Consider the following 26,527-nt stretch of genomic DNA (forward strand, 5'->3'; position numbering starts at 1 on the left):
ATTTTAGTGCACCTTTTTTCCTTAAATGCAGCTCGTGTGCAGTTCTGCTACAGCATGTCCCATTCCCCCAAATTAAACCCTGCATACTGGGCATCCCTAGGGGTGTGTCTGTGACCTGGTCATGGGGTGGGTCTGTCCCCCCCCATTCTCTTTTTCCACCATTGGCAGTAGCAGCTTTGGACACAGGCCTCTTTTCCCACTTAGCACTATTACGCAGTAGCGCTATTTGGATGCTGGCCTGTTTGTTTTTACTTTGCACTAATTCTCAGTTGTGCTATTTCAGTATTTCAGGGGTGGATTAGAGCTTGACTGTCATTTCTGTGTAGAAATGGCACATTTTCGCACATGCATATTTGTGCAACTGTGCAAATTCAGAAACAAAAAAATCCTGATCCTGTGATTGGGCGGATGATGGAATGAAAGGTGCCTGACAATCCATGAAACATAGCTGGAACAGATTTTACATAATCTGTACATCCTTAGGCAGCAAGGCTTCAATACTGCTGCTCCACAGTCCTGTAATCGCACAATTGAACAATTGAGCATTAGTGCGATAGTCAAAATTGAGTTGTACTGTGATAGTAACTCATTCTCCACCCTTACAATGACCAGGAGTTCAGGGAGCAGGGCTTCAATATTGCTAATTCATAGTCCTGATGGATGTGAGGGGAAAGGTGTGGGGTAAACTATGGGACATAATTCATCTCTTCCATTAAACTTCCCTGAGCAGGGGAGCAGTGAAAGGCGCAGAAAGCAAGCCTCTCTCATTCACTGAGCAGCACTGACGCAGTTGATGACATTCAGTTCTACTCACTGGACTCTGCCCACCCAACCCTGGCGTCTTCAAGTGCCATTTAACATATGAAAATGGGGTTTTAGGTAGTGTATACTCCGATTTTCTTGCTTTGTGAGTCACTGATGAATCAAAGCAATTTCATGAAGTTCCAGATATAACCAGAAAATGCTTCTGAAACCATTTCCATGTAGATGGGGCCCCATACTGGTCTAGATGGACCTATGATCTGACTCTGTATAAGGCAGCTTCCTGTGTTCCTATGACTGCTACAGTTATGCAGAAACATGAATTCTACATCAGTTATAGATCAAAGTGAACCTTAGTGTATGGTTCTCCTGCATAAGCCAAGTATTTCGTCTGAGTAAGGTTTTCTATCTCTGGAAGATGCTCTATGTCAGTCTAAGTTACAATCCAAAAGCTGCCTTTTCTCTTTTCCCACCACACCCCATTTCTTCTCCACTGCTGAGAGTTAATTTACTCCTGCATCTTGTTTCTTCGCAGTTCTCCATGTCCCTCAGTTCATCCAAGGAAAGCGTGTTCTCATCCTCTGGACCATAATGGGCATTACCTTTGTGCTTTTTATAGCCCTTCTCTCTCAGATCCTCAGAAATAGTAAGTCTTTCAGAAAGCAGAAATACAATTCTTAGGGGAGGGCACCGACCTCTTGCATCCAGGATAAAAACCTTTGGTTTGTTCTATGGACATATAATAGCAGCAGTGAGCTGTTTCTTTCTCTAATGGAGAATTGTTGGTGATTTGGAGAGCATCTATTTAATGTGAAATGTAGCTTGATAGTGATTTGTTGTGGCAACTTAAAGACTAACAAATTGATTATGGTATAAGCTTCAAAGACTCTCAACCACAAAAGCTTTATGCTATAATAAATGTATTAGTCTTTCAGGTGCCACAAGACCCTTAGGGCGCAATCCTATGCATGTTTACACAGAAAAAAGGCCTACAACTCCCAGCATTCTCCGCCTAGTACTGCTGGCTGGGGAATGCTGGGAATTGTAGGATCTTTTTCTGTCTAAACATGTATAGGATTGCGCCCTTAGTTATTTTTCAATGCAACAGTCTAACATGAGTGTGGAACAAAGTTATGGGGTGAATATCAAATATATATGTATCTCCCACCTCTGCTCTAAATGATCATCTCCCCCTGCCTTCCTGCAAGAGTTTGTGTCTCTTTATCCAGCCTACCAGAACTGTTCTTAATTATTCCACTCCCAAAATGATCTGTGTTATGCCCCCAACCCCCCCCCCCTCAAATGGGGCATTTTAGATACATGGGAGGAAGTTGCTTGAACACCATGGAGAAATCAGTGGTGGAATGGGATTACTACTTGGTCACTTTATGACTGAGGTATGACTGAACTCCTTACAGGATGTATGTATGAGGATTCAAACATTTTTTGATGTTCACATTAAAATGTTTTTCTTGTGACTAGACTCGGAGATGTCCAAAGATATCAACAAGATGAATGCTCAGTGGTTACAGAAGTTCTACAATAGTAAGTTCATCTCCTGTTATTAAATTGGTATTAGCTAGCTTAACGATCTGGTATGTTTTTAGCTATTTAAATTATTTATTGTTTTAGCCTGTTTAAATTGATTTTATCTGTATGCCACCCTGAGATCCTAATGATATAGGGCGGGATACAAATGTTTTAAATAAATAAATATGATCTCTCTTACACCTTAATACAGACAAATCCTTGGGCCAATTCTAGTCTTTTTCGAAGATCTGAAGTGGGGTGGCAGGAAATGTTAGATTTCATGTTTTAAAAATATGGTTGATCACACTAGTCTTGGAAATCTTGCAAAGTCAGGTGCAAGCAGGCAACTGTGGGGAAGGCTGTGGGAGGCTTGGAAGACCTGGGTCTTTCATTTGCCGCTGACTCTTACCAAATATACATTTTAGTTGATTCCTACTGATTTAAACATAGTTAGGGAAATATAAGGTTTGAAGCAGCAGCTAGTGTATGATACCGGGCATCCAGTGAACGGCGATGCTCCAGCTCACCCCTTTAGTTGGACTGTAGCATCCCCTCTAAGGATGCTATGGCGTTCCTTGTAGAAGGGGCAGGTCTCAGCATTACTCCCAGAGCAGGAGTTGTGAGTAACCACCCTTCGATATTCCAGGCACATGGCTTTAGTCTTGGTCCGGCACTCCACTGTGCTTCGTCTGTGTTCCCTGTTGTTCATCTGGTGGGCAATCTGCTCATAGGAATCAATATCAATATGTGACTGGAGCAAAGCTGCTCCTGGATCTTCTGCTCACCCCATATGTCAAGGAGATTTCCTGTTGCTTCCAGGAAACCCCATGGCCCTTGCTTGCAGACTCTGCTACAGCCATTGAAAACAGTTGCAGGAGAACTACCGCAGGCAAAAACCTGGGGAAAGAGAAGAAGGGCGAGATCCTAAAGTAAAGCAAGTTTGGAAGAAATGGAGACCTGAAAGGGCGATGTAACGCAATTTCAATAGTGCACAATGGCGATTCATAGCAGTAGGGATTTTGCGCATTTAATTCCCCCCCGCTCCAGCAAGCTGCTATAGTTACTTCAGGTCCCAAGTGGCGCACTTGCCCTAATGTGCAATTGCGATTTCCCACACTAATGATTTCGCTCAGTTGACCCCTCAATGCACATTGTGGCTGCCCAACCAGGACAAGTTACTTTGGGTATAATTTTGGGGGAGGGGGACACAGTAGCCCTAATGCGCGATCACGATTTACCGCCTTAATGATTTCATGCAATTAACCCTTCCATGGAGGCTGTAACTGCTAAACCCTGACCAGTTGGTTCGGCTGCACCTTGGGGTGTAGTTACAGTAATGTGCAATCACAATTTCATGCTTTAGCGAATTCATGCGTTCTATCTGTTTTTTACATTTGGCTCCTAAGCCTGGCTCACCTACTTCTGAGAGGTTGTAGATGGAGGATAGAGGAAAAGAAACAATATCTACAGTGAGTGGCAAAGTAACATAGTGTGAACAGGCAAGGAAAATGAAATACCTACAGGTAGCTCTGAACACTGTTGTGCCTGGCTGCGAAATGGTGGAAACATTGGGCAAAAACAGGGAGGGGAAACACACCTTGACCAGAGTCACCGAGGTCATGGCCAGGTGAAAGACACACCCCTGGACAGGACTACCATGCCAAAGTAAACAAGGAGAATTGGGGCTCACAGCACTTCAAGCGTGGGGGAGCCAAATTAAATAAATAAAATGGACTAAAAGTAGTTTCAAAAAATCCAGCTTTTCCACCGGAAATCTCCGGGGTGGCTGTGGACTGATCATGACGTCATGTTCCATGAGCCACCTCTAAATGCTCCCAATTTGCAGCAAATCCCCCATGAAGACCCTAAAATAATAATTCATAATAATTATGAAGAGTCATAATTTGAGGTGTACTTCATCACTCATATCACATAAGCCTGTGGGCACAATGCAATGGGAACATTGCCTTATTAAAAGTAATGGGAACTGCACAAGAGCACTACTGTTGGTGTAGTGTAGAGGTTAAAGACTGAGCTATGAATCAGAAAGTCCCCAGTTCAAATCTTGCCTCTGCCATTAACTCAGTCACTAGGTAGCTTTAGGAAAGCCACCCTCTCTCTTAGCCTCAATCCTGCCCCTACTCCACATCCGCAAAATGAGGGATTAAAATACTGGCTTACATTAAAGGGTTGTTGTCATCCTTACAACTGGATAATGCATGTGAAGCACTTTGAACACATGAAAGTACCATACAAATGTAAAGTAGTAGTATTATTGTACACTGGTGCTCCCATTCTTTTCAATGGGGTTTGGCCAGAATAATTTCCCAGGGCAATGTGCCCTACATGATTCTAAATAAACTCCCTTCTGTGATCTGCAGTGTCTGGAACCATTTTGAAAATTGAGTCAGAATCCAAGAAAGAGCTGTCACACCTCCAGGAATCCACAGGTAAGAGGCAGTTGATTGCTGTCCAGGTGACACCTGGCTAAAAGCAAGCCAGAAGTTTCTAGGATAATGGTGTGAAGCTTCAGTGCCTTTGGAAGAGGGAATATTCTCAATTGTGTTCATGCAGTACTTTGGAGTAATCATACCTCTTTCCATAGAAATGAAGAATGAGTGGTTGGCCAGGATGCTCCAGTAATTACGACTGTTGGCCCAAGAAGACCTCAATATCATTCTTAGCACTGCTAGCTCGAACACTTAGGGTCAAATGGATTATTGTGTGGCACGTAATTAAAGACAATCTTGTTCTACACTAGAGTAAATGCGCATGGCCCCAATTCAGATTACACCTTTTCCCCTCCACCATTTCCCCCCTGAAACCCACCCACCTACTTGCAGCGGAGGAAAGAAAGAAAGAAAGAAAGAAAGAAAGAAAGAAAGAAAGAAAGACTGAATTGACACCAATGGAGATCTCTTCCTTTTAAAAATGGTGGGGGACACTAGTGGGGGGAAGTTTAATCCCCCCTCCCAGTGTGTGGAACCACACACACTTACTGTAGAGTAAAAAACAAAGAGAGAGAGATTGAGAGAGAGAGATTGAGAGAGAGAGAGAGAGAGAGAGAGAGAGAGAGAGAGATTATCCTCAGCTATAAATTACACATGGCTGCCTGGGGAATGCTGGGAGTTGTAGGACTATTTTCTGTCTAAACTTGCATAGGATTGGGCCCTTAGTCATACTCTTGAAGAGTGCATGATCTTGTACAAGTACAGAAACTGTATGAAGAGCAGCTGTCATAGGAACACGGGGCTGCTTTTCACATGCCTGAACTAGCCAAAAATTATGGGATAGTGCAGGGCATGGAGTATCCAGTACTATAAGGTTCAAACAAGCCTTAAATATGAAAGAAGGTGTGGGCATTGATGAAACGAGAAATATGTCCACTTGGAAGGATATCCCAAGGTATCGCTGTCAAATTAATCTGCTTATTCTGTTGGCTTTTTCCATTCCTTAGGTGCTCTGATGGTAAAATGGAATTTGATATCTCCAGTACTAGAAGAATTGGCCGTGATGAAAAGGGAGAATGATAGAATTGCCAAAGATGTAACACAAGTGTGGGAAGAGTTACAAAGTTTCAGAGGTGAGGAACATCATGCACTGATACTGTTTGAGTACCTATGATATTGCTATAGGATTGGAGGTTAAGCTGGATGACCTCTCAGTGTCCCTTCCAACTCTTGACTCTTAAGATTTCTGCAAATGAGTTTGTATCAGTATAGGTTGCCTGAGGCACACCTGGGCAGAGGCTTTGTCTTGTTAATAGTCCTGGCAAAGTAGTCCAGTACTTTCCTTGTGTTAGAGAGATTAGCAGGTGGCTTTCAATGGCTAGTTCTAACAATGGCTAAGGAAATGGCCAAAGACTGTTCTGGAAAGGAAGAATCATTCTGGAGAAGGGGAGATGTGTTTCTTCCCCTCCACTTTCCCTTTCTTTTGGCTGTGGATACTGTCATCAAGCTGCGTAGTGCAATCTGGAGAAAGGCAGACTGAGGGCTCCATCACACAGGCGGAGAATTCCGCATCAATGCCGGTTCTTTCCCCATCCGGTATCAATGCAGGACTGGGTCATTCTCTTTAGATGGTTGTCCCCATCGCATTATTTTTCATTTCTTTTCTTCTCACAGGGGTGGTGATGCCACTCAGAGGCATTGCCACCTTTCTGTGAAGAAGCATTACACGTGCTCAGGGTGTAGAAATAATTCCTCCCTGGTTCCTACCCCTTTCCCTCCCCTTGCACATTACTGGTAGATAGGGACTGACATGCAGACAGCTCCCCTCACCGATCTCCCAGTCCCCCCCCCCCGCCTCCCTGTTCAGAGTTTTTGACAATCTCAGCCATGGGCTCAGCTGTTTACTCGCTGGGAATGCACAGCAGGGGGGCCTGCACGCCACTCTGCCTACCTGCCGCTCTGCCACCTTGTTCAGAACTCTGCAGGCCAAAAATGGTGAGGACCCAAAATGGCACAGGCACAGGAATGCGACACTTCCCACAGCCCATCGTCACCACCTTCACCATCATGACCACACCCCCAACAACCCAAACAACCGTCCACAGCTGCCAACACATAGCAGTTCATTCACTGTAGGGGAGAAATACACAGGGAGGTCATGGCGCTCCATTTGCGCATATTTGGGAAAATACCACATTTTTTCTGTTTGAGGAAAACACGGGATAGGTGCGTGGAAATGGTGAGATAATGACTGGATGACGTCATGTAATGGACCCACACAATTCAGTGAGTGGCAAACATGAATGTGCAATAAACTGGAGGTGTAGAGATGCCCTGAGAAAAAGGCACAAAGCTGAATTAGTTCTAGAAGGATTGTAGGATGCTGGCTGTTTCCCTAGAAATCTTATGTGCGAGCACTGGATTTTAGGACATCTGTTGGAGCGTTAAAAGCTGTAGCTCCACTTATCCTCAATCTGTATATTTGTAAATTAATATGAATATGGCAAAAAACCAAGCACCTCCTATGACCCCCTTTCAGAGGAAATTGAGCTCCTGGAACTTCTCACCACTTGGAGAACTGCTAACAATATTGTTATGTCTGCTCCACTTCCCTGAACAGCAAGAAGTTCCAGGAGCACAGCTCTGTTCAGGATGGACTTCCTTTTGGAGAGATCATCTGAGTTTTATGCCATTTGTGTAGTATTTGGGTTTATTTACCAATATTCATATAGGGGAGCATAGGTGGAGGCAAATAGCACAATGCTTCTAACAGGACAGGAAATCTGTCCTGTTAATTATTGAGAATCGCCCAGAGAGCTTCGGCTGTTGGGTGGTATAGGATGTAATTAATTAATTAATTAATAATCCCCACATCAAATCAGATCCTTAGAGAAAGATACCTGCACTGCAAGGTGCTTTCAGGACTTGAAGCCAGTTCTCTGCCTTCCTGTCTCAAAACTGCAGTTATCTTCCTCAAACGTCTGATGGCTTTTTCCATTCAGAATGTTCCAGACAGATCTCTTATCAAGAAACCATCTTTTAAAAGTCACCTCCCCCAAAGAGATGTTCACTGACCCTTAAAGAACATTGACCAGTCATTCTGGTCCCTCAGCCATCTTTTGTGAAAACTCAGCTGTGCTTCAAAATGGATTCCAGACAAACTGACAACAATATGCTAAGAAAACCCAGTAGCCAGCAAATGTGGGAGGAGGCAATAGATGTGATTGCATTAAAGCTGTCCTCAGAAAGAAGGGAGAGCATAAATTCCAGAATTACATACCTATGTATTAATGGCATGAAATAAGGTTAGCTGTAGTAGGGGTACATTATATGTCCATAATAAAAAAAAATGGACTAGTGCAGAACTGGATGCTCCCATAGTGTCTCAAGTCTTGCACTAGGTGTATGAACAAATCCTAAATATGAAAGAGGGTGTGGGCATCCATTAAGGAATGGGGAAGGGAGGCATAAGCCAGTCAGCTATTTGGAAGGTGTCAAGAATGATGGCCTGTTTTCTATCAGGAGATTAGGGCACGTTGTCCTGTCTAATGTAACCGCCTGGGATTGTATGTTATCTAGAGGCTCCTCAGCCCTTCGCTCAAGGCCAGGCACAGTCCCTGTTAGTTGGGAAGTGCTAGCAGCTGGAGATGGTGGGGGAATTCCAGCCACTTGGAGGCAAGGGCGGTCCACCCAGGGACTGAGCCAGTGACTGGCTAAAGGAAAATCTCCCCTGGGTTGCCAGGGCTGGGCTTCAAAAGAGGGCTGAGATAGATGCATGGTGTCTCCCCTCATCCTGGTGGTTCTGGACCTGCTGAAGGCTGGTTGCTATCCTAGGAGAACCATACTTGGGTACAGGGGCATTGCCAGGTTCTTAAAAGATCCGGGGCACAGGCCCATAACACAAATTTGCATATATATATATATATATATATATGCGCATGTGTGTGTGTTTGGGGGAGTGTGCATGTGGTGTGCTTGCATGTGTTTATATATTACATACATACATACATAAGAAGTGTGCACTGACGCCCTACCCCACTTCAGCTCAGACCCCGATTCAGCATTTTGGAAAACAAAACATCCCGCTTCTGCTCGGGCCAATTTGTAGTCAGACCACTTCAGCTCAGCACCAAACCTGAGTCAAGGTTTGGAAACATGGGTCTTTAACTTCCTGTTGACTACTATGGGAAATTAGAAAAAAAATGGTCAGAACTGGATGATAATTTCAGGCATAATAGCCCCCTAGAAAGAGATTACATTTGCCCAATGTCAGAAAAATAGGTGCAGGGTTTATATTTTCTTTTAAAGGGAACTGTCAATAACATTTTAATTGCTTGGAAGAATTGGATAAAAACTTCAGGATTCATTGCCCCGTCAGAGGAGATCCTGTCTGCCAAATTTCAGAATGCTAGCCACAAGGGGTTTTGTGCAAGTGTGGCTTTGACATTGTGAGGTCTCCAAGAGAGGACATACTTCTCTCCTTATTTTCCTTGTGGACCATTGTTCTGAAAATTACAGACAGCCTAGAGTTGTCCCTAAGTAAGAAACCAGCAAAGTTTCAGAAGGATAGGTGCAGCAGTTCATGTGGAAGGGGAGTTCTCCAATTTGGGGGAGGGAGTGATTTGCTTTCCCTTCCATTCATACCTTCCCCAATAGTTTTTGGGTAAATTTGTATGAAAATGCACAGGTCATTAGAGGTGCCCCCCAGGCAAGAAACCTGCAAAGTTTCTGAAGGATATACCTGCATGAAAATGTAAAATTACTAGAATGTATTTACATTTCACCAATGTTAGCAGCAGGGGAACATGGGTGGGAAGGTGCTATTGCACTCATGTCCTGCTTGTGGGTTTCTTCTGGGCATCTGGTTGGCCACTGTGTGAACAGAATGCTGGACTAGATGGACCTTGGTCTGATGCAGCATGGCTCTTTTTATGTTCTTAAATAGAGAGTGCCTCTGAGCATGTGCAGAATGCCTGTGTTTTACCACTGAGCACTTACATTCTCCTCTTACCAATTCTATTCCCCTCCATGCAACCATCCCTCCACATCCTACCATCCTCCAGCAACTCTTCATAAAAACAGATGTCTTGTTTTGTGCAACTCTCCTCTACCTCCTCCTTGTTATGCACAAGTTGTCATTGTACCTTCCTCCCCATAACTTCATTTGTGCCAAGACTTCACCAGGATTCAGCCAATGAGTCTGTTTTCAAAACTAGAGCTAAGTTATGGAGAAACTCTGGGCATGTACTAAGTGCCTTTCCCTCACCACTGAAGGTAGAGTTCATGCAAACAACAAACAAACCCACAAATGACAAAACATGCATAGGACTGAGCTGAAAGGGTAGCCAATTCATTAGACAGAATTGCGTAGGCACTGTCTTAAGCTTGCAGTACCATGCTCAAAACTCAGGACTTATTTCTATTTTCTAGGGATGTCAGAGAATTCTGCCATGGATCTCGGTGAGGCCGAATGCCAGTGCATTCAGCCCCCCCGAAATCTGTGGCGGAATGGCCTGCCCCCCCCCTGCAGATCCCCCCCGGGACGAGACTTACCTGGGGCAGATGTTCTGGGCGGCAGCAGCGGCGGCGGCTGGTCTTCCGACCGGCTGCCGCTGCTGCCATTTGCAGTCTGGAGGTGTTTTTTTGTTTTTTTTTTACAGAGATGTGATAGGCTATGTAAAGATGTACATAGCCTATCACGGCTGGGTTAAAAAAAAACAACGCGTACGCAAATGTCGGCGGCTATGGCCGCCGCCATTTGTGTTCCTTATTTTTGGCCGCCTTAGTCTACATAAATATTTATGTAGATTATTACGGCGAAAATAAAGGGGAACACAAATAGCGTAGCAGGCACTATTTGCGTTCCCCTTTATTTTAGCCGTAATAGTCTACGTAAATATTTACGTAGACTAAGACGGCCAAAAATAAGGAACGCAAATGGCGGCGGCTGTAGCCGCCATCATTTGCGTACGTGGGTTTTTTTGTTTTTACCCAGAGCCCTCCGCGGCCGGAAATCCAGTTGCGGACGGCTCTGGCCTGGGCCTGGCCAGCTGCTCCGCGGGGCTGCCGCGGAGCACAGCCAGCCGTTGGAGGATTCCGGGGGGGAGGAACGGATCGCCTCCCCTCCCCCCCATAAACATAATCTGCGGAAAGGTAAATGACTTTCATACATCCCTACTTATTTCTGAGTAAACTTGCAGAACATCAAGGTGCAAACCTCCCTGCAAAAGTAACTTGTGCTGGAATCCTATGCACACTTTCCTGAGGGTAAGCCTCATTAAACATAGTGGGACTTCTCAGTAAGCATACATAGGATTGCATAAATTAGCAATATTTATCTCCCCTCCACTTAAAAAACAAACCCCAAACTATTTTTATTAAAGCTTTCTGTTCAGAGGAACACAGGCAACTGCCTTATACCGAGTCAGACCCCGGGTCCATCTAGCCCAGTATTGTTGACACTGACTGGCAGCAGCGGCAATCCAGGGTTTCAGGCAGGATTCTTTCCTGGCCCTACCTGGAGATGCTGGGGATTGAACCTGGGACCGTCTGCATGCCAAGCATGTGCTCTACCACTGAGCTACAGCCCTTTCTCTTGCTGGATGATGGCAAATGACAAACAAAACAGCCCCAGATTTGTTTCTCTGCAACCATGAGAACCCACTTTTCTCAAAGGATTGAGTGAGAAGGAGAAAAACCAACCCTCAGATACAGTTCAGAACTTCTTTTGCCCACCGTAGAGAATTCTCTTTAAGAATTCTGCAAGATATGTTCTGGATGGAATAACGAAGAGAAAGAAAGGTTAGGGGAGGGAATAAGAAAAGAGGAACTGTGATTGGAATTGCGGGGGGGGGGGAGGTAAGAGAGAAGTCCCTAAGCCAAGTGGCTCTTTTCAGAGAGGTAGTACTTCAGAGGAATTTAGGAGCCCATGGAGGGTTTGTAAGGATTGCATGTATTTAAATTAACTTTATGAGGTGAGGTGGCTGAGGGCTTTTTCTAGTTTTTTTTTTTTAAACTGTAGAACCTTTTTAAAAGCCCCAGCAGTTTCCCGATCATGATGCCACATAGTCCTAACCCTCCCTTTGGAATAATTTGAGTCCTACAGCTATTTAGGAGAAATTAAAGGGTGGGGGGAAGAAGTTTGTGAAGGCTAGTCCTTTTCTGTACTGAAGCTACTAAACTTCTGCAGAAGCCAAAGTTTCCAGTTTGGGCCAGTAAAGTCAGATGTTGTGTGAAATACCAGTATTTCACATGGAGCACTTTCTTCCCTTCCTTCTCCATCTTCAAAATTTCATTGCAAGCAAGCTCCCAACAGTGGGCATGTAAGAGCAGAAAAGTATGGGGACAGAGGGTTTTTTTGCACCTCAAAAAAAACCTACACCAGAGATTAGGGATAGTGACCTCCTAATGGTCACCTTAAAAACCTTCTGATTAGAATCTCTAATCCCCTGTGTGGCTTGACAGTTTTTACTTTTTCTTTTAGTCTTTGAGAAAAGGACAATTTACCCATGGATAGCACAAAAGCCACTGAACCTAACTGTCTGAAACTTGGCAGGTTCAGTCAGTTCCATAGAGGCTGCCAGGTCCCCAAATTTCATGAATTTATGTGGAAGCACAAAAAAATTATAGTTCTTTACTTTGACAGATTTTCTTGAGAAAAGTAGGGATGTACCAAAGTCTTACCTGGCCCCACGCTGGGCAATCTGTGGTGGGGAGAGGCGCTCTGTCCCTCCCCCCCGGAATCCTCCTCAGCCAGCTCCGCTCTGCAGTGGCTTCACAGAACTTCCAGCCAGGGCCGGCTGCAGCCGGAGTTCCGGCCGTGAACGGGCTGCTGCGGCCGCAAATGGTGGCTGTTGTAGCGGCCGCCATTTGTGTCCTTGCAGTCAGCCGTGATAGGCTACGTAAGTATTTATGTAGCCTATCACAGCAAAGAGCAGGAACGCAAATGTCATAGCAGCTGCCATTTGCACCCCTGCTCTTTGCTGTGATAGGCTACGTAAGTATTTATGTAGCCTATCACAGTAAAGGCAGCCACGCAAATGGCGGCTGCTACGCCATTTGTGTGGCTGCCTTTACTGTGATAGGCTATGTAAATACTTACGTAGCCTATCACAGCTGACTGCAAGGATGCAAATGGCGGCTGCTATGACGGAGACCAGCCGGAGCCGCCGCCACCGCATCCACCAACGGAGCCACCGCATCTGCCGCTGGAGCCACCGCCACATCCGCCGCCAGGTAAGCTCCATCCTGGGGGGATTCCATGGGGTGGCGGAGGGGGAGGCCATTCTACCATGGATTCCGGGGGTAGAATCCGGCCTCACTGGAGTCCGTGGCAGAATTCTCTGACATCCCTAGAGAAAAGCCAATTTTACCTGCGGCTAGCACAAAAGCCACTGAACCTGTCTGAAATTTGGCAGGCTCAGTCATCTCCATGGGGGATGCCAGGTCCCCAAACTTTATGCACTTATGTGGAAGCACAAAAAAATTATAGGTCTTTGCTTTGACAGATTTTCTTGGAAATAGCAAATTTTACCTGTGACTAGCACAAAAGCCACTGGACCTAACTGCCTGAAATTGGGCAGGTTCAATCAGATTCATGGGGACTACCAAATTTCATATATTTATCATACAAACTAAAAAAGTTATGACTGTTTCTGTTTTCCAGTGCAAGTCAGTGGGAAAATGTAAAAAAATGGCAATTAGGACAGCTCAAAAGATCTGGGGCACAGCTCAAAAAAGATCTGGGCCCCTTGCCCAGGTGGGCCTCTATCTAATGATGCCCCTGCTTAGGTATGTTAAGGATAGGCCCGGTAGCTTTATTATTTTTGCTTGGGTGTGCATTCATAAAGCTTTCTGTGCATGTTTAAGTAATTTGGCTTTGTACCCTTTTGTCCAATTTGCTACTTCCATTCTTCCCTTTCCCTCTACCTCTTTATTTTTATCTTAATAAACCTTTATCTAACCTTTAGTTGGTGTGACTTCTTGGCATAACCTCAGTGCTAATTTCAGTGTCTCTTGGTTTAGGAAGGTGGTTACTGGGTATTTTAGGGGACTGGAAGGCCGGGTTTGGCCAGTCTTATTTTGCAGGAGAGGTGGAATCAGTTCTAGAGCAGTCTTACCTTGCAGGAAGGTTGGAGCTGGTCCGAGCAGATTCTTCACAGAAGGTTATCCCGAGGTATCACTGTCAAAATCATCTGCTTATTCTGTGGGCCTTTTCTGTTCCTTAGTTGCTCTGATGGCAAAAGGGAATTCAACAGCCTTGGTGCTAAAAGAACTGGCTGCAATGAAGAAGGAGAATGGTAGAATTGCCAAAGATGTATCACAACTGAGGGAAGAGCTGCAAAGCTTCACAGGTGAGGGATGTCATGCACTGATACTGTTTGAGTACCTATGAAGTTCCAGTAGCCAGCAAATGGAGGAGATAATAGGTGACTGAATTACATCGTGTACACACCTCTCTATTTGCTCTGCATTTCCCGAAGAGGAGGAAGGAGTGTAATGGAAGGCCTGGTATTAGAATTTATAGTTTTACATAATCTGCCTTGAGCACTGAATGATGGAAACGTGGGGTATAAATGCCTAAAATAAAAAGCAAGCTAGCATTAAAGGATCCTGGCATCAGCACCTTTTATAGCTCAGCAGAACTGTTGACTCATCAGTCTTGCCAACTCTTTGGTAAAACAAAAGGAAGTTCTACCTTATAGAACACATGGTTAACCACAGAGTACATGACCACCAAATAGCTTTAGGCTGCATTCCTATGCATACTTATCTAGAAGTAAGCCCTACATGGGATCTACACCCAACATGGGACATGGGATCTACACCCAAATCAATATGCATAGGTTGTTGTTGTTGTTCAGTCGTTCAGTCGTGTCTGACTCTTCATGACCCCATGGACCATAGCACGCCAGGCCTTCCTGTCCTCCGCTCTCTGCCGGGGTGTGCTCAAGTTCATATTCATTGCATCGGTGATGCTATCTAGCCATCTCATCCTCTGCCGTCCCCCTCTCCTTTTGCCTTCAATCTTTCCCAGCATCAGGGTCTTTTCCAGGGAGTTTTCTCTTCGCATTAGGTGGCCAAAATATTTGAGCTTCAGCTTCAGTATCTGTCCTTCCAATGAGCAGTCAGGGTTGATTTCCTTTAGGAGTGACTGATTTGACCTCCTTGCAGTCCAAGGGACTTGTAAGAGTCTTCTCCAGCACCACAGTTCGAAAGCATCAATTCTTCGGCGCTCAGCCTTCCTTATAGTCCAGCTCTCACAGCCATACGTTGCTACTGGGAAAACCATAGCTTTGATTATACGAACCTTTGTCGGCAAGGTGATGTCTCTGCTTCTTACTATGCTGTCTAGGTTTGCCATAGCTTTCCTCCCAAGGAGCAAGCGTCTTTTAATTTCATGGCTACAGTCACCGTCTGCGGTGATCTTGGAACCCAAGAAAATAAAATCTGTCACTCCTTCCATTTCTTCCTTTCTATATGCCAGGAAGCGATGGGGCCAGATGCCATGATCTTATTTTTTTTTAATGTTGAGTTTCAAACCGGCTTTTGCACTCTCCACTTTCACCCTCGACAAGAGGCTCTTTAGATTTTTTTCTCCCTTGCTTTTTGCTTCCCTTCTTTCCTCAGCTCCTTGTAAATCCTCATCAGACAGCCACTTTGCTTTCTTGCATTTCTTTTTCTTTGGGATGGATTTAGTTGCTGTCTCCTGAACAATGTTACGGACCTCTGTCCATAGTTCCTCAGGCACTCTGTCTATCAGGTCTAATCCCTTAAATCTATTTGTCACTTCCACTGTATATTCATAAGGGATATGATTTAGGTCATACCTGAATGGTTTAGTGGTTTTCCCTACGTTCTTCAATTTAAGCCAACATTTTGCAATAAAAAGCTCATGATCTGAGCCACAGTCAGCTCCAGGTCTTGTTTTTACTGACTGTATAGAGCGTCTCCATCTTTGGCTGCAAAGTACATAATCAATCTGATTTCAATATTGACCATCTGGTGATGTCCATGTGTAGAGTCGCCTCTTGTGCTGTTGGAAAAGAGTGTTTGCTATGATCAGTGTGTTCCCTTGGCAAAATTCTATTAGCCTTTGTCCTGCTTCATTTTGTACACCAAGGCCATGCTTGCCTGTTATCCCAGTTATTTCTTGACTTGCTACTTTAGCATTCCAATCGCCTATGATGAAAAGGACATCTTTTTTTGGTGTTAGTTCTAGAAGGTGTTGTAGGTCTTCATAGAACCTTCATAGATGAGCATGATAAAGGACAAAGAAGGCAGGGACCTCACAGAAGCAGATGAGATTAAGAAGAGGTGGAAAGAATACACAGAAGAACTATACAGGAAAGATCTTCATGTCCCTGATAGCCATGATAGTGCGGTCACTGAACTTGAGCCGGACATCCTCGAGAGTGAAGTCAAGTGGGCCTTAGGAAGCATTACTAACAACAAAGCTAGCGGTGATGACAGTATTCTAGCTGAGCTATTTAAAATCCTAAAAGATGATGCTGTTAAAGTGCTGCACTCAATATGCCAACACATTGGGAACACTCAACAGTGGCCACAAGACTGGAAAAGGTCAGTTTACATTCCAATTCCAAAGAAGGGCAATGCCAAAGAGTGTTCAAACTACCGCACAATTGCGCTCATTTCACATGCCAGCAAGGTTATGCACAAAATCCTACAAGCTAGGCTTCAGCGGTATGTGAACCGAGAACTACTCAAAGTATAAGCGGGGTTTCGAAGAGGCAGAGGAACTAGAGATCAAATCGCCAACATTCGCTGGATCATGGAGAAAGCAAGAGAATTCCAGAAAAATGTCTATTTCTGCTTCATTGACTACGCTAAAGCCTTTGATTGTGCAGATCACAACAAACTGTGGCAAATTCTTAAAGAGATGTGAGTACCAGACCACTTCACCTGTCTCCTGAGAAACCTGTATGAGGGTCAAGAAGCAACAGTAAGAACCGGACATGGAACAACCGATTGGTTCAAAATTGGGAAAGGAGTACGACAAGGATGTATATTGTCGCCCTGCTTTTTAACTTATATGCCGAGTACATCATGAGAAACACTGGGTTGGATGAATTAGAGGTCGGAATTAAGATTGCCGGGAGAATTATCAACAACCTCAGATACGCAGCCGATAACACCCTAATGGCAGAAAGCGAAGAGGATCTAAAGAGCCTCTTGTTGAGGGTGAAAGTGGAGAGTGCAAAAGCCAGTTTGAAACTCAACATTAAAAAAACGAAGATCATGGCATCTGGCCCCATCACTTCCTGGCATATAGAGGGGGAAGAAATGGAAGCAGTGACAGATTTTACTTTCTTGGGCTCCAAGATCACCGCAGACGGTGACTGTAGCCATGAAATTAAAAGACGCTTGCTCCTTGGGAGGAAAGCTATGGCACACCTAGACAGCATAGTAAGAAGCAGAGACATCACCTTGCCGACAAAGGTTCATATAATCAAAGCTATGGTTTTCCCAGTAGTAATGTATGGCTGTGAGAGCTGGACTATAAGGAAGCCTGAGCGCTGAAGAATTGATGCATTTGAACTGTGGTGCTGGAGAAGACTCTTACGAGTCCCCTGGACTGCAAGGAGGTCAAATCAGTCAATCCTAAAGGAAATCAACTCTGACTGCTCATTGGAAGGACAGATACTGAAGCTGAAGCTCAAATATTTTGGCCACCTAATGCGAAGAGAAAACTCCCTGGAAAAGACCCTGATGCTGGGAAAGACTGAAGGCAAAAGGAGCAGGGGACGGCAGAGGATGAGATGGCTAGATAGCATCACCGATGCAATGAATATGAACTTGAACACATTCCGGGAGAGAGTGGAGGACAGGAAGGCCTGGCGTGCTATGGTCCATGGGGTCACAAAGAGTTGGATATGACTTAACGACTGAACAACAACAACAACTGTTTTTCCCGCCCTTTTATTGACTATGAGTGCTACTCCATTTCTTCTCAGGGATTCTTGCCCACAGTAGTAGATATGCTGGTCACCTGAATTAAATTCGCCCATGCCTGTCCATTTGAGTTCGCTGATTCCCAAGATGTCGATGTTCAATCTTGCCATCTCATGTTTGACAATCAGCTTACCTTGATTCATTGATCTTACATTCCAGGTTCCTAAACAATATTGTTCTTTACAGCATCAGATTTTCTTTTCACCACCAGACACATCCACAGCTGAGTGTCCTTTCGGCTTTGGCCCAGCCGCTTCACTCTTTATGGCGCTACTTGGAAATTCCCTCTGCTCTTCCCCAGTAGTGTATTGGACACCTTCCAACCTGAGGGGCTCATCTTCCGGTGTCATATCTTTTAGCCTTGTGATATGTTCCATGGGGTTTTCTTGGCAGGAATACTGGAGTGGGTTGCCATTTCCTTCTCCAGTGGACCACATTTTGTCAGAACTCTCCACCATGACCTGTCCGTCTTGGGTGGCCCTGCATGGCATAGCTTATGGCTTCACTGAGTTACGCAAGCCCCTTCCCCACAACAAGGCAGTGATCCATGACAACATGCATAGGATTGCATAGTTAATGTATGACTGCTACACTAAGATTGCAATCCTATACATACTTACCTGGGAGTAAGTCTAACTGAACTCAATGGGACTTGCTTCTGAGTAGGAATGTGAAGGATTGTGCCATAAAGTGCAAGTACTGACACAGAGTCATTTGGACTGCCAGGGAAGAGGCAAATTGCTTTTTCCAGAACTCTGAACTAACTGTATACCAAGGGCTTTTGAAATGTGGCTGAGGGCCACATAAAATTGGACTGAGGGCCACATGTGGCTGCAGCTTGCCCATCCATGCCATAAAAGGTGCTATTGCACTCATGTCCTGCTTCTGAGCTTCCCACTGGGGCATCTGATTGGCCACTGTGGGAACAGAATGTTGGAGTAGATGGACCCTTGGCCTGATCTACAGGGCTCTTCCTATGTTCTTAACAAAACAAGACATAAATAGCAAAGGTGTGGGTTGGCAAGAAGGAAGGGAGGAATATGTTAGTCAGCTGTTTGGAAGAATGTCCTAAGGTACCACTGTTAAATTAATCTGTTTTTTTTTAGTTTCTCTGATGACAAACAGGACTTGGTCTCCCTCTGTGCTAGAGGAACTGGCTGAACTGAGAAGGGAAAATGGGAGAATTGCCAAAGATGTGCTACAGATACTGGAAGGGCTGCATAACTTCACAGGTGAGGGATGTCATGCACAGATACTGTTCAAGTACTTATGATACAATAAGAAGATTTAATATCAGCCAATGAACTTGAAGGCTGAAGGTGTGATTGTATTGCATCTTGCGCACATCTCTGTTTGCTGCCAAGGAGGAAAAAGGAATGGAATGTAAAGCCTAGCATTAAAGCAAGGGTTGTGAACCTCTTTCAGCCTGAGGGCTTAATTTCATGTCGGGGGCTGCATTCCAGTGGCAAGAGGGGCTGAAGGCAGAAGGGGTAGTGCCAAAAAAACAAAAATGCCACCCTATTTTTGCTTAAAGCTCTAGTGGCCAGTAACTAAGCCTTAGGAGAGGCATTTCAATCTTGTAGAATGAGGGGAAAAAACTGCACAAAACCTAGGAAACTGCCAAACAATGGTGGTTGGAGAAAAGGCACATGGCCTTCTGGGGAACCCTGGGGGCCGTACTGGGACCCCAGGTGGGCCAAATGTGCTGCCTGGGCCTGAGGTTCCACAGCCCTGCATGAAAACCCTTTTATCATTTTATTCTGTAGTCCAGCAGAACTGGTGTGAATCAATGAGGCTTAGTGTTGATCTTTACCAACTGTTCAGTTCAACAAACGAAGACAGTCCTACTTCATACAACTTGTCGTTAACATAGAACTTGCTACCACAAGATATAGCAATGGCCAGTGGCTTACGCTGCTTTAAAGGGGGATTAGACAAATTCACGGAACGTAGGTCTACTGATAGCTGTTGACCATGATAGCTAAGTAAAACCTGCCCCTGTGTTCAGAGGTGGTATGCCTGGGTCTGAATATCCATTGCTGGAGCACATGCAATGCAGGAGGCGTGCTGCCTTCATGCCTATCTTGTGTACTTCTAGGAAGAATCTTGCTTGCTTGCCTCTGTTGGAGACAGGATGCTAGTCTAGATGATAGGGTGGTCACTTATGCATCATCCAAAAAGAAGAAATGCATCAATAGTAAAAAAGGCCAATGAGGGCACACATCTGCATTAAAATTGCATATGGTAATTCATATATGTATACATAAAAATTTAGAAACAATAGAAATACTTCTCACCATAGTGGGGAAGACTGTGATCAGATGACCTGTCAGTCTGCTGCCAGGTACTCTCTTCCGATGGTTATTTATATTTAAAAGAGCCTTGGACTGGATAGACCTTCAAATAGAGGGATGTCCTTTGACAGCCCTTTGGGCAGGACACCTGGCCACTCAGTGTGATTCAGCTCTTATTTACAATAGCAGCCAGACCCTTGGATCAAGGAGTCATAGCTTCCAAGGATAAGAGATCAACATATCAGCTCAAGAAAGGAATTATCAATGCATTTTTTTAAATCCAGTGTTCACAACAATGAAAATCCTTCCAGCTTTCAACAAAACAAGTTAATAAGAAAAATAAAAGAAAAAGCAGCAGAATATGACAGGGACATACAACTACAGAAAGCTAAGGATACAGCAATATTATATCTGGCATCATCATGAATCAAGAACAGTAGTTTTACTATACTCAGAGAAGCAGGTCACATCTTTATTATATCCTCCATGAAGCATGGCATAATCACAACCCAGATCCATAAGAAATGTCATATAACCATGTGAGTCAGAGCAGGCAGAATTAATGATTTGGATACTGGAATCATAGGATCATAGAATAGTAGGGTTGGAAGGGGCCTATAAGACCATCGAGTCCAACCCCCTGCTCAATGCAGGAATTCAAGTCAGAGCATCCACAACAGATGGCTGTCCAGCCTCGTCTTGAATGCCTCCAGTGTGGGAGAGCCCACCACCTCCCTAGGGAATTGATTCCATTGTCGTATTGCTCTAACAGTCAGGAAGTTTTTCCTGATGTTCAGTGGAATCTGGCTTCTGTAACTTGAGCCCAGTTATTCCGTGTCCTGCACTCTGGGATGATCGAGAAGAGATGCTGGCCTTCCTCTCTGTGACCACCTTTCAAGTACTTGAAGAGCGCTATCATATCTCCCCTCAGGCTTCTCTTCTCAAGGCTAAACATGCCCAGTTCTTCCAGTCTGTCTTCATAGGGCTTTGTTTCCAGTCCCCTGATCATCTTTGTTGCCCTCCTCTGAACCCTCTCCAGCTTGTCTGCCTCCTTCTTAAAGTGCGGTGCCCAGAACTGGACACAGTACTCCAGATGAGGCCTAACCAGTGCTGAGCAGAGGGGAACTAGTACTTCCTGGGATTTGGAAGCTATGCTTCTATTAATGCAGCCCAAAATAGCATTTGCCTTTTTTGCAGCCACATCACATTGTGGGCTCATATTCAGCTTGTGATCTACAACAATTCCAAGATCCTTCTCGCTTGTAGTATTGTTGAGCCACGTAACCCCCATCTTGTAACTGTGCATTTGGTTTCTTTTTCCTAGGTGCAGAACTTGGCATTTATCCCTATTCAGTTTCATTCTGTTGTTTTCTGCCCAGTGCTCCAGTCTATCAAGATCACTTTGAATTTTGTTTCTCTCTTCCAGGGTATTAGCTATCCCGCCCAATTTTGTGTCATCTGCAAATTTGATCAGCATTCCCTGCACCTCCTCCTCCAAGTCATTCATAAAAATGTTGAAGAGCATTGGGCCCAGGACTGAGCCCTGTGGTACCCTGCTCATTACCTCTCCCAGTTTGAGAAGATCCCACTGATAAGCACTCTGTGAGTCCGATTCTGTAGCCAACTGTGGATCCACCTGATCGTTGTTTCATCTAGCCCACTTTGAGCTAGTCTGCTCATCAGGATATCATGGGGCACTTTGTCGAAAGCTTTGCTGAAGTCGAGGTATATTATATCCACAGCATTCCCACAGTCCACAGGGGAGGTTACTTGATCAAAAAATTAGATCAAATTCATCTGGCAGGATTTGTTCTTGACAAATCCATGTTGGCTTTGAGTAATCACTGCATTGTTTTCAAGGTGCGTACAGATGGATTGCTTTATCACCTGCTCCAGAATTTTCCCAGGGATTGATGTCAGACTGACTGGTCTGTAGTTCCCAGGTTCCCCCTTTTTACTCTTTTTGAAGATAGGGAAAACATTAGCTGTCCTCCAGTCATCTGGCACTTCCCCCGTCCTCCATCATTGCTCAAAGGTAATAGATAGTGGTTCTGAGAGTTCTTCTGCCAGTTCCTTTATTACTCTAGGATGCAGTTCATCTGGCCCTGGAGATTTGAACTCATTCAAAGTAATTAGGTGTTCCTTGACCATATGCCTATTGATCTCAAGCTGCAATCCTGCTCCTTCAGCCTGTACTTCGCCTTTGCCAGGGGCGCAAGAGTCATAGACCCTCTTTTGGGAGAAGACTGAGCCAAAGTAGGAATTGAGCACTTCTGCCTTTTCTTTGGCATCTGTTATCATTTTGCCATCCTTATTTAATAGCTGAACCACCATTTCTTTCCTCTGTCTTTTACTATGCATGTAGCTGAAGAAAGCTTTTTTGTTGCTTTTAGCATCCCTGGCTAACCTCAGCTCATTCTCAGCTTTAGCCTTCCCAACGCCATCCCTGCAATTCTGTGCTACCTGCCTGTACTCTTCCTTTGTTGCTTGGCCTACTTTCCACTTCCTATATGTGTCCTTTTTTGTTTTCAGGTAATCTCTAAGCTTTTTATGGAGCCAAATTGGCATCTTCTGTTGTCTTCCACCTTTTTGTCTTGTTGGAATTGTTTGTAATTGTGCCTTGAGAATTTCCTTTTTTAAAAACTTCCACCCATCTTGGACTCCTTTTCTCGTTAGAGTCGCTTGCCATGGGACCTTACTGATCATTGTTCTGAGTTTATTAAAACCAGCTTTCCTAAAATCCAGGGTACGTGTTTGGCTACACTTGGCTTTTGCTTCCTTTAGAACCATGAACTCAAGTATAACATGGTCGCTTTCCCCTGAGTTCCTGTAACTGTTACTTTACCCACTAAGTCATCTCTGTTGGTTAGGATCAAGTCAAGGATAGTCAATCCTCTAGTTCCTTCCTCTACTTTCTGTAGGAGGAAGTTGTCCGCCACACAAGTCAGGAATTTCCTGGAGGGGCCATGTTTTGCAGAATTTGTCTCCCAACAAATATCGGGGTAACTGAAGTCCCCCATTACTACTACATCATGCTTCCTTGAAACATTGGCTACTTGCTTTTCAAAAGTTTCATCCTCGTCTTCTCCTTGATTGGGTGGCAAGTAGTAGACTCTGACCACCATGTTCCTTTTATTCTTTGCTCCATTTATTTTAACCCAGATGCTCTCGATGGGGCTACCAAGCTCATCCTCCTGTATTTCTGTGCAGAGATATGTATTGTTAACATATAGTGCAACCCCACCTCCCTTTCTGTTCCTCCTGTTCTTTTTGAACAAGTTATATCCTTCAAGTACTGTATTCCAGTCATGAGAGTCATCCCACCAAGTCTCAATTATACCTATCAAGTCATAATTTCCCTCCTGTATTAAGAGTTCAAGTTCGTTCTGTTTGTTTCCCATACTCTGGGCATTAGTATATAGACATCGAAGGCCATGTGCTTCATAGTCTGGCTTTCTTCCTACATGTGTCTGAAGACTATTATTGGGCACTATTAGAGCTGTTCTCTCCGTTGCAGTGCATGAGCCTCCGTCCACTGTTACCCCCAACTTTACACCTCCCTCCCCCGTAGGATTCAGTTTAAACCCCTCCTGATAAAGTTCTTTATGCTGTGGCCAAACACATTCTTCCCAGCCTTTGTGACGTGCAACCCGTCCCTTGCCAACAGTCCATCTTCCAGGAAAAATAGCCCATGGTCCCAGAATCTAAATCTCTGTCATCAGCATCACCTTCATAGCCACCTTCATTCACTCAGAGTATTTTTATTTCCCTTACTATCCCTCTTCTAACTACTGGAAAGATGGATGAGAAAACTATCTGGCCCCAAAGTTGAGTTTCCTTCCCAAAGCTTCAAAGTCTGATGTGATTTCTTTGTAGCTCCGCTTGGCGGTATCATTTGTTCCGACATGGATGAGAAGAAAGGGATACCTGTCGGTGGGCTTTATGAGTGCAGGCAACCCTTCAGTCACGTCTCTAATCCGTCCTCCCGGGAGACAACATACCTGGCGAGTCCACGGGTCTTTGCGACATTCTTGGGTCAAAACATGAACTAACTTCATGTATCACCTATACATGCAGGGTAGGAATCCTCCTCACAGTCACATGTACTCAGAGGATATATGCTCATGTTCACACAAAAACACAGATCCATTCAAATGCATTTTACTATATACTCTGGAACATTCATACTCAGTAGCACATGCACCCAAAGAGGCATGTAGGTAGGTACATATGTGCACATAAACAATACACCAATTCTCCCAGTGCAGCAACAGCAACTGCACGAATAGATGCAATTCAAGCGAGGTTAAAACAGAAGGCTGCAGCTACCGTGCTTCAGAACAGATATGATGCAATCAATTTGCATAAGGTTGGTTCAAAGTGTACAAAGTGAAGTTGAATTCACTTTGGTTCAAAGTGTACAAAGTGAAGTTAAAGCCTGTCGGTGGGCTTTATGAGTGCAGGCAAACCTTCAGTCACATCTCTAATCCGTCCTCCCAGGAGACAGCATACCTGGTGAGTCCACGGGTCTTTGCGAAATACTTGGGCTTTGATCCCACACAGCAAGGAGTCTCCCACAACTACTACTCTTCTCTTCTTGTTGTTGTAGGCCTTGGTTTCATTGCCTCTGCTTGACTGACCTTCAGCCTCTTGCTCGCTCTCATGTGGGGGGCCCTGTAATTCTTCCTCTGCAGGCTGTCTTCCAGTCTCATCCTCAAGTACCTGGAAACGGTTCCCTAGTTCCACTGCCTCCACCGATGCCAAGTGTCTTCTAGTTCTTCTGCTCCTAACTGTCACCCTTTTCCAAGGAGTATCCTCTACTTCATTTTTCCTTACCTCAGCAGTTTCCTCTTCTGCCTCAACTTGCTGTTGCTCTTCTAACTCCTGCACTTCGCTTTGCTGCTGTAGTTCCACCGTTCTGTCCAAGAACTCTTTATATTCTCTTATTCCTTGGAGGGTCGACACTCGCTGCTCCAGTCCTCTTACTTTTTCTTCCAGCAGTGTGATCAACTTGTGCTTGTTGCACATGTAGGCCATGTTGTTCTCAGGCAAGAAAACAAACATGGCACACACCTTGCAGGTCACCACCAATGGAGTGTCTTGTCCTTCCATAGTCTCTTTTCCCTTTTTGTGTCTAGCTTTCTGGATGTTCTAGAGTAGCCTGTGCCTGGCCCTCTACTCACTGCAGATTAAAAACAGAGTCCCACTGGTATGGAAGTGCGTGTAACAAGACAAATATTTTTTTTCAAAATGAAAAAAAGTGTGTGTGTGTGTGTGTGTGTGTGTGTATATCTGTATCTATATAAAAATATCCAGAATCTGCCTCCTGCCAGAGGAAGGGCTTTGCGTGTGGAAGGTCATTCTGCCCAATTTTGGGGGATCCCCCCCCACACACACCACAGCTCACCCATTTAACAGGGCCTCCTGGCTCTGCATAGCATTTTCAGGGGGCTGCCATGAGAAGGAGGGGGCAGGAACGTTCACCTGGCAGTGCAGATGATCCAGTGTAAATCTGGATCCAACCCCTATGCATTAATTTTTTAAACAGAATTGTTGAAGAATGAAGTCACATTTCAGGTGAAACTCCAGGGTACAGTTAATTCAGCATCTCATTGGACAGGAAATAACAGCATGTATTTAGCTCCTGGGCTAGGAAGTAAATTTGCATTTTTTCCCCCCAAAACTGAAAATTGTATTTATTATTTATTTATTTAATTTCATTTCTACACCGCCCAATAGCCGAAGCTCTCTGGGCGGTTCACAAAAATTAAAACCAAACAGCACACAATAAAACAATTTAAAATATATAGAACATTAAAACCACAATATAACAATACAACCACAATAAAACCTAGCAGCAGTGCAGGAGTTTAAAATACAGATTTAAAACAGCAAAGCTAAAAGTTTAGAGAGCTAAAATGCCTAAATGCCTGGGAAAATAAAAAGGTCTTCACCTGGAGCCAAAAGGAATACAGTGTAGGAATACAAAAGTAGCACTAGCTACAAAAGACTGTCTTTTGGTCACAACTATCAAGCTTCTCTGTGTATATAGCTTAGCAGAGGATATGTGTATAATAATGCTGTATTGGCTAGGGATGATGGGAGTTAGACATCTGGAGGACACCAAGTTTGGGAAGACTGGTGTATATGATTTCATTTGTTAGGCAATAAAGTTCAGATATTTTAGTTTTACTGCTGTAACGTTTTGTATGTGATGGGATTATTTAGCAATGATGCCTCCGGTTAAAAAGGCAATTAGAGAAAAACAAAAAAGGCAAAACAGAACAAGCATTTACCAGTCCCACATGCACACAAGGCTATCTTAGGATAATAAAGGAGAACACACCCTTCTTTAGTCATATGGTTGTGCTCCCAATACTCTTGCATATAAGTGCAGGTACAGCGTAGGGTTTCAAAAGGAGTTTCTTCAGTCCATTTTGTGTTCCATTACACGGACAGGAAGGAGACAGCAAACACATATGCTCCCAGCAGCGATGGAAGTCGGGGGGGGGGGAGGAA

The 26,527-nt window shown here is 44.4% G+C and overlaps 1 protein-coding gene across 9 annotated transcripts in view; it reads left to right on the forward strand.

The window, feature by feature from the left end:
- Positions 1-26,527, forward strand: part of LOC146354266 (uncharacterized) — a 78,453-nt gene that overhangs the window by 38,146 nt on the left and 13,780 nt on the right. For 8 of the 9 annotated variants that reach the window (XM_084838523.1, XM_084838529.1, XM_084838528.1 and 5 more), the window contains 6 exons: positions 1,298-1,408; positions 2,245-2,307; positions 4,674-4,742; positions 5,750-5,875; positions 13,970-14,095; positions 18,821-18,946. In XM_084838523.1, the coding sequence (XP_084694649.1) occupies positions 1,298-1,408; positions 2,245-2,307; positions 4,674-4,742; positions 5,750-5,875; positions 13,970-14,095; positions 18,821-18,946 (621 nt within the window). The remainder of the gene's footprint in view (positions 1-1,297; positions 1,409-2,244; positions 2,308-4,673; positions 4,743-5,749; positions 5,876-13,969; positions 14,096-18,820; positions 18,947-26,527) is intronic. The other variant, XM_084838530.1, reaches the window with a different exon arrangement.

Source organism: Heloderma suspectum, chromosome 2 (genome assembly GCF_057233095.1).
Source record: "Heloderma suspectum isolate Gila_16-S chromosome 2, 16-S_ref, whole genome shotgun sequence".
Classification (NCBI taxonomy): Eukaryota; Metazoa; Chordata; class Lepidosauria; order Squamata; family Helodermatidae; genus Heloderma; species Heloderma suspectum.